Raw genomic sequence first — 17,726 nt, 5'->3', positions numbered from 1 at the left:
ACATAATATAGTGCGTTGTGTTAACCACATATGCGAAAGCAGTATGGGCCATTGCCTTTTGGTGTCCTGTTATGTTCTCTGGTAGATGCAAAAGAAAATGAACTATTGTAGGATCTAATGCAGTTCATAAAGTTTTTACTTTCAGGCACATCCTTAGTTAGAAGCTTCTGTAGATATTCCGGATTTGAATGTAAAGGAGGCAGTCTAATCTGCCCCTTTTGACAACAACGTGTAAATTCATTATTTGTATTGCCAGTTGTTTCTTCTGTGAAGTTAAGTGAATGACAATGATTGCAAATGACATTCATTAATCCCAATGAATTTTCCTCAATAGTGGACTCATTATTGAAAGCGTTGTCAGCCAACTGGCGTAAGCGTTTAGCAGACGTCTGGTGTTGATGTCTGCGACGGGCATGTTTTGCTTGTGGTGTTTGAGTGCCGCGTTGTTGCATGTCCATTATTTGTGACGCGCTATTTTTGAGTTTTAATTGATTCGCCTCCGCTTTGCGCAAAGTCCGTTTCACTCTACGTCGTGCATTGTTTGTATCGTGCCTTGTCCGTTTTTGTATGTCGGTCAGTTGAGCTTTCTGCTTTTTGAGTCCTGCTTGCTTGTTTTCTGGCCGGTCATATGCGCGTTGCTTTGCTCCCTTTTTTGTATGTCTGAGACGCAAGCTCTTTCTTTTGAAATCGTGCTTGTTTTGATGCAGCACTTTGAGACGCGCGCTGTATGCATCTACGTTCAATGTGTCTGTCCATTTGGGCACGTCTCTGTAACGGGGTTACTTGAGCTTTGCGTTTTTTGATCCGAGACATTTTTTCTCACGTATTTTCCGAAGCGCATTGTATGCGCCGCCGTGTATTCTTTTTGTTTCATTCGTGTTCGTGTGTTTTGTTCCGTTATCCGATCCGAATAGTTTTGTACCCGTGACCGTGTATGCATGACTTGTTTGTTCCTCAGCGTGCGAAATATGGATAAGTATTTAGTAGGATCGTACTCACTGTTAATATGGAGCCTTTTCTCCAGTTGAACGGTTAATAGTGCTTTATTTTAATGAGATCCACCTATGCTGTCTAGTGTGAAGGTTTTGAGATGACGTATGTTTAATATGGACGTTTCCTTTAGATATGTGGCTTTGAGTGTCACTTCTTATTGATTGGGGGGGGGGTGTGTGGGTGAGGATTGTTGTTGAGCGAGCGTCTTCTTTCGTTTTGTGTTCCAGGGGCTTGTTGAATCCCCCTCTTTGTGTGTGTCCCGTCCGTTGCTTGTAGGGTGTGTGGGGCGGTTTTGTGTTCTTTTTTTTTGTGTTCCAGGGGCTTGTTAAATCCCCCTCTTGGTGTGTATCCCGTCCGCCCTTTCTTGCGCCTGCGCAGTACGTCTTTTTGCAGCTACGGCCCATGGCCGGATGTGCCTGCGTCCATCATCCGGTTTAGCATTCTCGGTTAGTAATATGGATAACTGTGTTTATCAATAAATTGTATTATTCTGTTTCTTGAAACTAGTGTGCTTCGGTTAACTTGATACAAGTCTAATGGCTGGAAACCCCTCCTAAAAAGAAAGATAAAGAAAGTATAGTGGGAGCCTTACCAAATTATCTAATTAATTACAGGAATTGTCAAAAGCAAAATTGATAATTAATTGATTAATTAACATCAATTAATTGATTCTTCTTCTTCTTCTCACATCAATACAAATTTCCCAGAATATATCTGGTCTACCTAAGACAAGCACCCTTGGCCAGGGTTACAGAACTAAAGTCTGTACCAACCACTTGTTGTTGGTCAGAAATATTCCATACCCTGGATAATCTCAAAGAAGACAATCAACATATTCTTTCCAATGATCATTACACATTTTTTAACAATAGGAAAGTCTTTAGGTGCAAGTAAATGTTGGTACTTGGATCCTGGATGGCTAATAATTTTCTTGATCTGAATCATAATAAAATCTGAGGTGCTTATAGTGGGTTCATCAGCTAAAGCCCAAATTGGTCTTGGACTTCTCGGCTCGTTCTCTGTCTTTTGCAAACCTCAAGTCCACAATCTTGGTGTTATCTTTAACAGTAGCCTCTCTTTTGAGAAACAGATTAATTCTGTAGTTAAGAGTTGCTTTTTCCAGCTTTGTCTTTTAGGTAAGATAAAGCCTTTTTTATCATCTAGGGATCTTGAGAAAGCTACTCATGCTTTTATCTTTTCTCGCCTTGATTACTGCAACTCGCTGTATTCTGGGATTAGCAAATCCCAGATACACAGGTTACAGTTGGTCCAGAATGCTGCCGCTCGCTTTCTGGTTGGGGCAAGAAAGTCTGATTCTGTTTCTCCAATATTAGCTTCTTTACACTGGTTGCCTGTCAGTTTTTTTAATTGATTTTAAAATCTTGTTGCTAGTTTTTAAATCTTTACATGGGCTTGCTTCTGCCTATTTATCTGAACTGCTTTACACCAGCCATCTAGAGTGCTTAGATCTTCTGGTCAGTTGTCTCTTGTTGTCCCTCGTACCAAGTGTAAAACTAAGAGGGCCAGGGCTTTTAGAACACAACATACTAAGAAGTATATTTTTTTAAAAATATAAAGAATCCAATTTTCTTTGTATAGAACTACATAGAGCTCTTTAAAATTTGGCAAGAATTGATTTGTGTTATTATTCTAAAAAAAGTCTGCTGGGCTCCTGCCAGTGTGTCTGTGTAAACTCTAATTGTTTTTATAAATATGAGTGTATATATACTGTATATATACAGTGGGGCAAAAAAGTATTTAGTCAGCCACCAATTGTGCAAGTTCTCCCACTTAAAAAGATGAGAGAGGCCTGTAATTTTCATCATAGGTATACCTCAACTATGAGAGACAAAATGAGAAAAAAAATCCAGAAAATCACATTGTCTGATTTTTGAAGAATTTATTTACAAATTATGGTGGAAAAAAAGTATTTAGTCAATAACAAAAGTTCATCTCAATACTTTGTTATATACCCTTTGTTGGCAATGACAGAGGTCAAACGTTTTCTGTAAGTCTTCACAAGGTTTTCACACACTGTTGCCGGTATTTTGGCCCATTCCTCCATGCAGATCTCCTCTAGAGCAGTGATGTTTTGGGGCTGTCGCTGGGCAACACGGACTTTCAACTCCCTCCAAAGATTTTCTATGGGGTTGAGATCTGGAGACTGGCTAGGCCACTCCAGGGCCTTGAAATGCTTCTTACGAAGCCACTCCTTCATTACCCGGACGGTGTGTTTGGGATCATTGTCATGCTGAAAGACCCAGCCATGTTTCATCTTCAATGCCCTTGCTGATGGAAGGAGGTTTTCACTCAAAATCTGACGATACATGGCCCTATTCATTCTTTCCTTTACACGGATCAGTCGTCCTGGTCCCTTTGCAGAAAAACAGCCCCAAAGCATGATATTTCCACCCCCATGCTTTACAGTAGGTATGGTGTTCTTTGGATGCAACTCAGCATTCCTTCTCCTCCAAACACGACGAGTAGAGTTTTTTTCATCTGACCATATGACATTCTCCCAATCCTGTTCTGGATCATCCAAATGCTCTCTAGCAAACTTCAGACGGGCCTGCACATGTACTGGCTTAAGCAGGGGGACACGTCTGGCACTACAGGATTTGAGTACCTGGCAGCGTAGTGTGTTACTGATGGTAGCCTTTGTTACTTTGGTCCCAGCTCTCTGCAGGTCATTCACTAGGTCCCCCCGTGTAGTTCTGGGATTTTTGCTCACCGTTCTTTTAGTCATTTTGACCCCACGGGGTGAGATCGTGCATGGAGCCCCAGATCGAGGGAGATTATCTGTGGTCTTGTATGTCTTCCATTTTCTAATAATTGCTCCCACAGTTGATTTCTTCACACAAGGCTGCTTACCAATTGCAGATTCAGTCTTCCCAGCCTGGTGCAGGTCTACAATTTTGTTTCTGGTGTCCTTTGACAGCTCTTTGGTCTTGGCCATAGTGGAGTTTGGAGTGTGAGTGTTTGAGGTTGTGGACAGGTGTCTTTTATAATGATAACGAGTTCAAACAGGTGCCATTAATACAGGTAACGAGTGGAGGACAGAGGAGCCTCTTACAGAAGAAGTTACAGGTCTGTGAGAGCCAGAAATCTTACTTGTTTGTAGGTGACCAAATACTTATTTTCCACCATAATTTGCAAATAAATTCTTTAAAATCAGACAATGTGATTTTCTGGATTTTTTTTTCTCATTTTGTCTCTCATAGTTGAGGTATACCTATAATAAAAATTACAGGCCTCTCTCATCTTTTTAAGTGGGAGAACTTGCACAATTGGTGGCTGACTAAATACGTTTTTGCCCCACTGTATAACACGATGTGCCTCTTTTAATTAGTAATTAGTTCTCTACGTTAGGTAAGGGAAGAGTGTTTAAGTGTGGTTTAAGATTATAAACTGTAATTCTCTCTATGATATATGAGATTGTTCCAAAGAGAAAACCTACAGTTTTAATTTAGGAAATTAGCTACTCTTCTAATTTCTTGTTGAGACTTTTTGAAATTTGAATTTGTTTTATTTACTTCTTTAACTTGGTCTAGTCCATTTGCTTTGGCTGCTGATTTCTTAGCTTTCTGTGAAAAACCTCTGCCCTATCCACACTACTGCCCATACAAGACCTCTGCCACACTCTAAAAAATATACTGAACTTTTCAGTCCATGTTTATGGAAATATCACAAAAAGCACTGAATGTATCAGAGAATTGAACAAGTCAATTGACAAGACATAACGGTTAACTCATTACTGTTTAAAACTAAGAAAAGGACACACTTCTCCAGGAACAGAGAATGAGACAACTGTACCTTCAGCAGAAACACAGAACTAACCATAAGTGCTCTTCTTGAGTCTACCATAATTGAAGTCAATGTACTATACCTGTAATGAGTACAGCATCATTAGGATACACGGTCAGTGCCCAAAAGGCAGATGCCCTCCACAGCAACACTTTCATTTCAGCTCCTGATGGGTCAGTTACAACAATGCCAGCTAAAGGAATAGCTGAGCCACTAGCCAGTCTAGATTTTGCTTTTACTTCCTTCAGATGGCAAGGACTCAACACCATGCCAAAAATGTGATAGGGCACTCCTTTGTTTACACATTTTTTAAGTGGCATCACAGTCACAGAAGGAGATTGCTTTATTCTCTTCGCAGTCCTTTCAGAAGTTGGAGATCTTTTGAACTTTTTGCGTAGTGGTAGCACTGGTGGTTCTGACGTTGAGGAAGGTTGTTTTGCATCTAAGAAACTGTCACTTTGAGAACACAGAAGTCCTCCAAGGCGTGCTTCTATAACCAAACCACCTTCTTCCTGTCCTTTGCTGAAATAATCAGTACATTTTGTATTTTGGCAGTTATCTTCCACATAAGCAATATTTCTAGTTGCAATATGGTTACCAGCATGATTCAAGTCTTGACTAGGTTGGGGGCTATATAGCTCAGGGGAACTCTCTTCACTTACAACAACAGCCCCATCTGGCACATGGCACTGGTTGACAATGTCTCCCGGATTTTTGCCTATTTCTAGCTGTGAATTGGGCTGTCTCTTCAGAAAAATAGCTTGACTCGATACCCACACACTCAGGAATTCTGAATTTACACTTAGCCCTGGATTGTAGGCATTCCTCTCCACTTGTGTCCTGGTTCCTTCTCTTGGGAAGCAGGTATCCAGATATTCATTTTCTACTGAATGATCAGACTGTTTCTTACAAACCAGAGAACATCTGCTTATTGAATGTGACTGGTCATTGGTGTGTGGGTCACCTACTATGCCCTTTTCTTCATTGGGTTGAACTGTCCTTTTACTTTGTTTGCTCACTGGAGATAGGTTAGGGCAATACTCACTATCAACCCGTTTAAAATGATCCCTTTCAGTTGTGTGCTGAGATCTGTCCACTGACTCAACATCGGTGGAGTCTCCAGGTGGTGGGCAAAGCTTCCCTTTGTGACAGGAAAGATTAATTGTGTTCCAGTTTTCCAAAAAGTCTCCCCTGATTTTCTCTGTCACTAATGCTCCTTCAGAAATGACAGGAGCACCGAGAAAGATGTGAATCTTTGGCTTGTCTCCCATGTTCTGTTTCTGAAATGCTTGTGCAAAATCTTATGCCCTTATGACTTTTTCTCCATTTCTAGCTTTATCAGGAGTGAGAAGCATCTGCGAGTATAAAAATAAGGAAAACATATGAGATATTTTAGTATATCTTTAAGAATCAAAAACAGTGAAAGACTGTAAATCTTGTAATATATGACAGAAGGAGATTTTCTCCTTCATGCAGTTTTTCAAAAACTAAATCAGTAAAACTAAAATTTGATGCCCTGCATCAACAGGATAGTGCACTTCCACTGCCTGCCATGGATGTGTCAGCTGAAGAGAACCATGTCTAATATCACCATAACACATACACTTGGCTGTGGACTCTGTACTGAAGGAATTTTGTTAGCCATTTGTAAACAGAGCTTTATGGACAATTGAAACAAATAAAATTAATACATTCAGCACAAGTCGATTTACACAAAAATCAGAATACATGCAAAATGTTTAGGAGAGATGGATACCAGTACAAAATCAACCGTCAAAAAAAATCCACATTCTTTTGTAGCCTATATAGAACTTAAGTTAGCACTCTGACTGAACTAACTAATACATAAGAGCACAGTTAGTTAGAACATATTGATTTCTAACAGTTTTATCCAATCCTATGTAGGGCAAACTGACAGAACACCCCGAAGCAGCCCAAGGTGTCATGCGAGGAGCTTGGTCTTCAAGGGGTGTCTAAAGGTCAGTAGATTTGGAGCAGTGCTGGTGGTCTAAAGAAGCTTATTTCATAGTTTGTGGACAAAAATGAGATTGGGAGATCCTTTATAGTATATCTTAAGACTATAGCATAGCAGAGGCTTCATGGAATTGCAGTATATACCGAGAGACACGAGGGAGGACAAAATGATGAACTGATCCACACTGGGAGTGGTATGACAGCAAGAGATTTTTGAACTACATGTAGATCCTAGAAGCAAAGTGAGGATGGGTTGGTATGGAACAGAAGATTAAAAGTGTTTTGTATGCCTATAAAAATGTCAGACAACAAGCACATGCATTCTCATGATGAGAAAAGTTTTGGAAAAAATGTTACATTTGGGTGAATTGTTAATTTAGTATGTGAAAAAAGATTGTCACCATTGTAGATAACTGCAACTTTTGGTTATTAAATTTTGAAAACAAAATAACATACAAATAGTTTGCATTCTTCATAGTGATGGCTAATGTTTAAAAACTGATTTGGATATTTTAACAATATAACAGCGTACAAGGTCTTCACAGCTAGAAATATTACATGGATACCAGGGGAATTTTAAGGAACAGTTCCAGTAACAAATAAAACCCAAGGCCTGGACTTCCTGACAGAGAGACTCCAGACAGTCCGCATCAGAAATACCATCTCCAGTAACATTACACTAAGCACTGGTGCCCCTCAGGGCTGCGTGCTCAGCCCATTTCTGCTCACTCTGCTGACACATGATTGTACAGTTGTGTACAGCTCTAACACCATCATTAATTTTGTTGATGACACAATAGTGGTGGGTCTCATCAGCAATGGAGATGAATCAACTTACAGAATGGAGATATGACAATGTGGAAGACTGTTGCAAGTGCAACAATCTGTCACTTCATGTGACCATGATGAAGGAGATGATTATTAAATTCAGGAAAGCCCATGCTGTCCACACCTCATGGCATATCAAGGGCTCTGAGTTGCAACTGGTCAAGAATATCAAATTCCTTGGTGTGCTGGGCAGCTGACATTACTTGGTCAATTAACACCACTTCAATAGCCAAGAAATCACAGCAGCGTCTCAACTTCCTTTGGTGGTTGAAGAATGAAAGACCTCCCCCCACCCTCACAACATTCTACAGGGGCACCATTGAGAGTACCCATCTGTATCACTGTCTGGATTGGGAACTGCAGTGTCTCTGACCATAAGGGCCTACAACAGACAGAAAAGATCATTTTGCCCTCTCTGTCCTCCATTGTAGACATTTTTGTAAAGGTTTAGGTTTAGGTTTATTTGTCATATATAGGTTAACACATGGTCAACATACAATGAAATGTGTATGACGACAAAAACAAGTCACTCATTCTATCCGCAAAGCTTACAGCATTGGGAAGGACCGATCCCATCCTTGCGACTTTGTCCCACTTCCATTTGGTAGAAGTAGTACTGTAGCATCCAAACAAGTTCTGCCACATTCTTTAGCAGCTATTACCACTTGGCTGTCGGGACTCTGAACTCAGCAGTGACCTCCTACCCTCAGATTTGCTCCTGGTAGCTGATTTATATGCAGTACAGTTGTTACATTTGTCACTAATGTTGTTTTTTATTATTAGTTTTACTGGTATCATTTATTTATTTATTGCTAGCTATTTAAAATTTCACTATCCACTTACCTGTTATTTATTTATATAGTATAGTATAGTATAGTATAGTATAGTATAGTATAGTATAGTATAGTATAGTATAGTGTAGTATAGTATAGTATAGTTCTTTACCTGTCTTGTACTTTTCATGTGTTTATGTACTGTATGTTTTACACTGTGGTCCTGGGGAACATTATTTTATGCCACTGTATGCTGTGATAATGTATATAGGTGGTATGACAATAAAGTGACTTGACGTGATTTCAGCAAGGTTATTGTATTTCTCCTCAAGAAGACTATGCAATACTCACATAAACAAATCACTGATAATCACTCGCATTTTTCAGTACATGTAATAAAAATGATCATGTGCTGTTCTGAAAAACCATTGGTGCTCCATTTATTTTATTTATCTAGAACAATTATACAAACACATTGAAATATAAAGTACACAGCCAGCCAATTACTATGTTGATAGAGCCACAGGTTAAAAAAAATCAGCAATACATTTTTCTGTATTTCAGCATATATGTAGAGGAACACGTGTATTTTCATAACCCAGTTATCATTATTGTGAGATGGTGTACAAAAGAAAAGTTAATAGCAATACAGCAGAATGTGCTGTGTCAATTGACGAGATGTTCAAAGGTGCCAAGTTCAGGTGGCCACAGACAAAAAAATCCACAGTACAATATTCTGTATTTCAGAATATATGTAGAGAAACTCATGTGTTTTCATAACCGAGTGTCACCTACTGTATGTGAGATGGTGTACAAATTAAAGATAATTCCATAGAAATACAATAGAATATTATTTGTCATTTGGACAAATGTTCACAACTGCCATGCTCTGGGGGCCAGAGATGAAAAAAAAAAATCCACAGTAAAACATCTCATAATTTAGCATATATGAAGTGGAACAAATGTCATTTCAATTTCTAGTTTCACCTATGGGAGATGGTGTAGAAAAGAAAAGTTCCTTGAAATACAGCAGAATGTGGTGTCAGTTGGTCAAATGTTCACAAGTGCCTTGTTCACAGGGCCATAGATAAAATAAACTACAAACTACCATTGTCTGTATTTCAGCATCTATCTAATGGAACATGTTGTCATAATCCAATGTCATCTATGTGAGATGGTGTACAAAAGAAAAATCTATAAAAAATATAGCAGAACATGTTGAGTTTGTTGGCCTAATGTTCAAATGTGCCACTTTCCCTGTATTTCTTCATATACAGTATTTAGTTGAACACAGGTACAGTATTTCCATAACCTAGTGTCATTATTGTGTGCCGGTGTACAAAAGAAAAGACAATAGCAATGTAGCAGAATGTGCTGTGTTGGTTGACGAAATGTTCAAATTCAGCGGACAACAAATAAAAAAAATTCCACAGCACAATTTCTTGTAATCCATCAGATCAGTACTGGAACACGTGTACTTTCATATTGCAGTGTCATTATTGTGAGATGATGTACAAAAAAAAAAAAGATACTTCCCTTGCAATATGGATGGCCAAATGTTCACAAGTGCCATGTTTTGTAATTCTGAATATGTGAAATGGAACGCATGTACAGATGAACAGATACAGATGCATGAACAGATAAAGGTATAGAAATATAGCAGAATGTGGTGAGTCAGTTAGCCAAGTGTTCAAACATGCCATGTTCAGTGGGTCACAAATTAAAAATTCCACAAAATGTCTTGTATTTCAATATATATCATACCATACAATACCATACCATTTTCTATTTCAATATACAGTACATGTAGTGGAAGTCATACAATTTCAGATTCTGCTGTCAGTCCCCTGCAATATAGCAGTTATTATTATTATTAATTTTGGTGTATTGATTGGCCATATGTTCACGAATGGCCGGTAAAGAGGGCCAGAAATAAAAAATTCCAGACTAAAATGTCTTGTACTTTAGTATATATGTAGTGGAGCGTGTGCATTTTCATATTCTGGTGTCATCCTCCAAAGGTCATGAGAAAAGACAATAATAATAAAGGGCATCAAAATCAAAATCTTTGTGAAACAGTGTTGAAAAGAAAAGAAAAAGTCATAGCAATTGATGCGGATTGGCAGTTTAGAATTATTAAATGTTGTATGTTGAAGAAAAGTTTTTTTTAGAGACATCTACTGGCTAAATACGCCAAATATAACAGCATTTAAGATGGAATGAAAAACCAAATAAAGTAGCTGCCGAATAAAGAAGCAACTTCAGCCTCATTTCTTTCTTGATCTCCTCTGCTCTTTCTCACCTCAGGTTCCTTTATAAACAAACGGGGTCTAAGTGACTTAATAGCAAACCCCAGAGTGCTAACTGGATGAACCGTGAACATCTGCATGTGAATGCATATCCAGCCAGTCACCTCATCAACATGCCGGAGCCACCTGTCTATGGTACCACGTGTACCCAAGCCCACCCAGAGCGCACTGTTTATTTAAAGAAAAACGTACGCACTGCCATGGACCCTACATGCGTTAAAACAAACTCCTGCTTTTTCCCTTCTCTTGAGTGCACACAGACCTGATTTGTCCACTCAGATGGGAGGACACACATTGCAGCTCCTCAGTGTCAGCCTTAATGCAGCAAAAGCCATGCTGCTGGACAGCAGTGCAGCATATCTCCTTGTAAAGCACACCAGGCAGTGTACACCTTGGGTGATATGTAGAACTATAGGAGCTGATTAAAATCAATAAAATGGAAATATTAAAAAATACATATTAGAAGCTAGAATAGAGGCTTCACAAAGACAGCACAATACTGGAGTGCAGCACCTCTGCGTAGCTCCCTCCTTCAGCTGTCTTGTCCCTTTTATCACTTGACTGCCATCTGAATAATCATTCTTAATAACTTACACCGACAGGAGGGACAATGTCAGTTTTTAGGCAACATGGCTGAACACCAACCAACTCCTAAGAAAGAATTATACTAGAAACAGTGCAAAAAGACTGCATAGAGGGTGATTACAATGGTCTGCATCAAAACCGGTCCACTTTACACGTTTAGGTGTGCTGAATCCATTTCAGAAACGGTAATTTCTCTACCACATGCTGTTTCCATAAGATACTGGATTTAGTGAAAAAATGTGATTTTTAAAAAATAAGTTAAAATATACATTTGTTTTATGGCAACATTTTTCATGCCCATTATTATTTGAAGTATTGTATATTTGAACAGAAAAATGGCAGTCTTCCTCATTTTTAACATTAGTCAAAATGGTGGAAACAACCCAAAATCAAGTATTTGTGATAAACTTTTTGCTCTCAATCACTATTTATTTCTTCTTATTCCTTTAAAATAGCCAGGAAAGTATATTTAGAAGGTTTGAAAGATGCCTTTTTATTGTCAAGAAGACAGAAAGTTGTTCTCTTAATGGTTTGAACACGGAGGGAGGTTTCAAAAGGACATCGCTCAAATGAACAGTAGTGATGTTATAGTGGAAAGTGGAGTGAGTCAAGGTTACCAGACATCTGTTGATCATTCCCACCATTAAACATCTTCAGAGGATTATAAGAGGAAAAATCAACCAAGTGACTACTTTTTGTAAGTAATAATTATATATACTGTATGTTTAACCTTTATCTCCCAAAAACTGGATGCGATAGAGCAATTCTGTTGCTGGGTTTGGATTCAGAACTCTCTAATCTATAAAGAACATCTATAATTTTTGATGGGAGCGAACAGATCAGTGTTATTTGTTTCCCAAATCTCCATTGCAGTTCCACACTCACATGTAGTCTAAAACCAAAAGCAGCCTCCCACTTCCACAAGCCGTAACAGAATTGTGCATTTTCTCTAATTCCATTTGAACAAGATGTAAAGGAGAAGGAAGTCTATAATGCAGTGGAGAATGCACACCAGAGAGAAAAGGGCACCCTAGCTTTATGTCCAATCCACACCCAATAAATTGCTCAAGGTTTCAAAAACTGGAAGCATAGTAGAACAAGAGGTATGGAAACAGAGCTAAACGTATACATCAGATATTCTAATTTGTGTTATAATACAGTCATATGAAAAAGTTTGGGAACCCTTCTTAATTCTTTGGAATTTTGTTTATCATTGGCTGAGCTTTCAAAGTAGCAACTTCCTTTTACTATATGACATGCCTTATGGAAACAGCAGAATTTCAGTAGTGACATTAAGTTTATTGGATTAACAGAAAATATGCAATATGCATCATAACAAAATTAGACAGGTGCATAAATTTGGGCACCCCAACAGAGATATTACATCATTACTTAGTTGAGCCTCCTTTTGCAAATATAACAGCCTCTAGACGCCTCCCTTCGATGAGTGTCTGGATTCTGGATGGAGGTGTTTTTGACCATTCCTCCATACAAAATCTCTCCAGTTCAGTTAAATTTGATGGCTGCCAAGCCTGGACAGCCTGCTATAAAATTATCCCCATAGATTTTTGATGATATTCAAGTCAGGGGACTGTGATGGCCATTCCAGAACATTGTACTTCTCCCTCTGCATGAATACCTTTGTAGATTTCAAACTGTGTTTTGGGTCATTGTCTTGTTGGAATATCTAACCCCTGCATAATTTCAACTTTGTGGCTGATGCTTGAACATTATCCTGAAGAATTTGTTGATATTGGGTTGAATTCATCTGACCCTCGACTTTAACAAGGGCCCCAGTCCCTGAACTAGCCACACAGCCCCACAGCATGATGGAACCTCCACCATATTTGACAGTAAGTAGCAGGTGTTTTTCTTGGAATGCGGTGTTCTTCTTCCGCCCTGCAAAGCGCTTTTTGTTTTGACCAAATAACTCAATTTTTGTCTCATCAGTCCAAAGCACTTTGTTCCAAAATGAATCTGGCTTGTCTAAATGAGCATTTGCATACAACAACCGACTCTGTTTGTGGCGTGAGTGCAGAAGGGGCTTCTTTCTCATCACCCTGCCATACAGATGTTCTTTGTGCAAATGGGCTAAATTGTAGAACGATGTACAGATACACCATCTGCAGCAAGATGTTCTTGCAGGTCTTTGGAGGTGATCTGTGGGTTGTCTGTAACCATTCTCATAATCCTGCACATATGCCGCTCCTGTATTTTTCTTGGCCTGCCAGACCTGGGTTTAACAGCAACTGTGCCTGTGGCCTTCCATTTCCTGATTACATTCCTTACAGTTGAAACTGACAGTTTAAACCTCTGAGATAGCTTTTTGTAGCCTTCCCCTAAACCATAATACTGAACAATCTTTGTTTTCAGATCTTTTGAGAGTTGCTTTGAGGATCCCATGCTGTCACTCTTCAGAGGAGAGTCAAAGGGAAGCACAACTTGCAATTGATCACCTTAAATATCTTTTCTCATGATTGGACACACCTGTCTATGAAGTTCAAGGCTTAATGAGCTAATCCAACCAATTTGGTATTGCAAGTAATCAGTATTGAGCAGTGACATGTATTCAAATCAGCAAAATTACAAGGGGACCCAAATTTTTGCACAGCCAGTTTTTCATATTTGATTTAATTTCATACAACTAAATACTGCTTCACTAAAAATCTTTGTTCGGAAAATCACCCCAGTACTCAGATGTTCCTAGGAAATGAAAGACATGCCACTGTATCTTTTTTGTTGAAAGTAGAGTAAATTATTTTGCAGGCTGAGAGGGGTTCCCAAACTTTTTCATATGACTGTATAATCTTATTTATCATGGCACTGGAGGGTGGTGATGTGTTTCTTGTTTACTGGACATGCAAATAAGAATTTCACTGTACTCTGTGCACATGACAGTACTACTACTATTGAACTGAATTAGCGATGTAGCAGTCTGGCCAAGGGGCACTCCATCTCCTTAACAGTCTAGAAGACTGAAAGTGAGAATGAAGGTGGTCGTTTAAAAAGAAACAAGCTTTTAATCCATATTAATATTGCCAGCCATGATGGATGATAAAATTAGACTTCATGTTTCTTAAGTAAACTGTAACAGAAAGCAAAAAAAATAATGCTTTCTCCCCTCAAAATATACTGATGAATATTTACAAATCAACATACAGTAGTTGATGTGCGATCCTAATTTACAGTAAGTAATTAAGTAATATGACCAAATTGAAGTACATGTTTATTTTGTTCCTTTCTGTGGAACTTGCCAGCAGCCGCTTTTCTAATATCATCACAGTGGTATTAGGCACATTTTAGTAGTTTCAAAACTAGTATTGAGCATTTCTAAGTCTTCAGAGTACCCCAGAGAATAAGCAATCACAATCAGCAGCAGCAAGATAATAAATGACAATTATGCAAACAAAATATGCACCAAACAAGTATAGGAAACGTAAAAATCTGGTGACATGATATGTGTGCAGAATTGGGAAAACCTTTAGGGAGGCTAGATAAAATGTCAGAAATGTCAGAGCATGTTGGAAATCAGCTGTTGGTTGCTTATGTTTCACAAGGAGCAACAAGCAGTGATAGTAATGATGATCTAGATACCATACCCAACGTTGAGAAATTACAGAACTCTAACCCTAGAATTACGATTCATGGCTAACCCCAAACTAGGATGATCAATTGGCTGCAGACAAAACATGATTTTCTTGCCTGTAAGTAGTGCAGGGTTTTCCTTCTGTCTTAGCATGACTAAATAAAATAAAATTATGAGGGCTTAGATTTTTAAATGTTCAATTAGCCTTCTGTTATATTTCTCAACATGTATTATTTGTATGGGCCTAAATACTAAATTTTATTTTATTTTTCATTATTATTTTTGTGCAGCTTAGTCGGATGTATGTGAATGCGTTTAGTTAAAGCTTTACAGTACCAGTCAGTCACCAGCAGAGGGCAACCACTGAGCATTACATGGGCAAAGAATAAATGTTTGGAGCCGAACAGAGCTGGAAAATGTCAGGCCTGAGAAGAGACTGGCTGTGTTTTGGCAAAAAAGTTCATCTAGTTTTGTGAAGTAAAATTGGTCCATATATATATATATATATATATATATATATATATATATATATATATATATATATATATCACGGCATTCGTAGTCTGTGTCACAATCTGATTGTATGGGTGGTTACCTACCAGGTAATACTTGTGGTTGGCCAGCAAGTCAGCTAACATCCGCCACGGTACCCTCAGTTGTGAGAAGCAGATCATAGAATGGTTGAAATAGTTTACTGTGAAATAATGCAAAGAGTATGGGACACGTGTTTCACCCTAATTCTGGGCTTATCAGGCGTACACACTCTACTGCACTCCCTCTCAGGAATCGAACCTCGGACGTCAGAGCCAGAGGCGAAGCCCCTAACATTGCGCCACGGCGTGTGGTTCTTTTATTTGACACTATGTAGATCGGGGTAATTACATTCACGGCATTCGTAGTCTGTGTCACAATCTGATTGTATGGGTGGTTACCTACCAGGTAAGAGGGAGTGCAGTAGAGTGTATACGCCTGATGAGCCCAGAATTAGGGCGAAACACGTGTCGCGTACTCTTTGCATTATTTCACAGTAAACTATTTCAACCATTCTATGATCTGCTTCTCACAACTGAGGGCACCGTGGCGGATGTTAGCAGACTTGCTGGCCAACCACAAGCGTTACCAGGTAGGTAACCACCTATACACTCAGATTGTGACACAGACTACGAATGCCGTGAATGTAATTACCCCGATCTACATACTGTCAAATAAACGAACCACACGCCGTGGCGCAACGTTAGGGGCTTCGCCTCTGGCGCTGACGTCTGAGGTTCGATTCCTGAGAGGGAGTGCAGTAGAGTGTGTACGCCTGATGAGCCCAGAATTAGGGCGAAACACGTGCCGCGTACTCTTTGCATTATTTCACAGTAAACTATTTCAACCATATATATATATATATATATATATATGGATAGATCGATAGATAGATCAGATTAGATAAACTTTAATAATCCATCCATCCATTTTCCAACCCGCTGAATCCGAACACAGGGTCACGGGGGTCTGCTGGAGCCAATCCCAGCCAACACAGGGCACAAGGCAGGGAACCAATCCTGGGCAGGGTGCCAACCCACCGCAGGACACACACACACACCCACCCACACACCAAGCACACACTAGGGCCAAGTTAGAATCGCCAATCGACCTAACCTGCATGTCTTTGGACTGTGGGAGGAAACCGGAGCACCCGGAGGAAACCCACGCAGACACATTGGGAGAACATGCAAACTCCTAAACTTTAATAATCCCCAAGGGAAATTTCAGATGCATACAACAGCTGAAACGTAATACAATCAATCAAGATAGATAGATGATAGATAGATAGATAGATAGATAGATAGATAGATAGATAGATAGATAGATAGATAGATAGATAGATAGATAGATAGATAGATAGATAGATAGATAGATAGATAGATAGATATTTTTCAGAAATGTTAAAATGATCTTAAAAAGTATAAGCATTACATTTGGGACATTAAGTGGAAGCACTGAAATGTCAGATAGCAGTGGGCAGATTAATAGTATACATAGTATTTATACAGTACATGCTGTTTCTAAATAAAATTTGATATGACTTAGTCTTTTCTGAACACAATACATCTTCTCTATAAATTCAGTTTAAATATATCTTATTAATTATTAATTATAATGCCAAACCATTCAAATATTGTACTCATTATGATGGGTTGCCCGGGGCAGGACTGATAATAAAAGTTTACATGGCACAGGGCTGCCTGTAGGACTTTCTGGCCCCCACATTATGATCAACATACCCAGACTTCCAACTGAAAATTTACCTGGCAAATCAATGTGTAGACTGAAATGCCACATTGGAAATTTCAAGTACCAGATGTGCCATTCAAGAGAAGTCACTAAGAACATCAGAAGAGAGTGGTCAAGGCGGACTGAGAGAATCTCATTACCTGGGAATCTACGACAACAGTAGGTACCACCCAAAAGAAACTAACAAGTTTCTTCACGATAATACCCTATGCGCCAAGTGACCAGGTGCCAGTTTACTGTAGCTGTCTTCATTATGTTTATGTTAATAGGAGATAGACAATCTGCAAGTTGCTGTGAAGACTCAGCCTCTTAAGAGAAAGAGAAAGAGAATGGGTTTAGGGATACGGTTGCTATCGGATCCCTATAAGAACCCCCTTAGTCTAGAGGTGAATGTTAATGCAGAGGTCTACGTTGATTACTTAAATTTCAACCTTTCTGAGATGAGTAGCACAGCTTGTCCACCTTAATAAATGAATAAGTGACTCTGCGTAGGACAAGGTGTCTGTCCAGTTACTATGTGTCTGTTATTCCAAAACATGGCGCATTACAAACATTTTTAGTAATAAAACACTTGTCATTTCAACAGTTGGT

General features: G+C 39.0%; 2 protein-coding genes across 2 annotated transcripts in view; both read right to left on the bottom strand.

The window, feature by feature from the left end:
- sncga (synuclein, gamma a) overlaps positions 1 to 17,726 on the bottom strand; it is a 405,959-nt gene that overhangs the window by 178,358 nt on the left and 209,875 nt on the right. The window lies entirely within an intron of this gene.
- shld2 (shieldin complex subunit 2) overlaps positions 1 to 17,726 on the bottom strand; it is a 78,841-nt gene that overhangs the window by 26,921 nt on the left and 34,194 nt on the right. Inside the window, exon 2 of the mRNA XM_051922638.1 lies at positions 4,880 to 6,152. Coding sequence (XP_051778598.1) covers positions 4,880 to 6,068 — 1,189 coding nt within the window. The 5' untranslated portion in view covers positions 6,069 to 6,152. The remainder of the gene's footprint in view (positions 1 to 4,879; positions 6,153 to 17,726) is intronic.

Source organism: Erpetoichthys calabaricus, chromosome 2 (genome assembly GCF_900747795.2).
Source record: "Erpetoichthys calabaricus chromosome 2, fErpCal1.3, whole genome shotgun sequence".
Taxonomy (NCBI): domain Eukaryota; kingdom Metazoa; phylum Chordata; class Cladistia; order Polypteriformes; family Polypteridae; genus Erpetoichthys; species Erpetoichthys calabaricus.
This window is presented reverse-complemented; position numbering and strand designations above follow the sequence as displayed.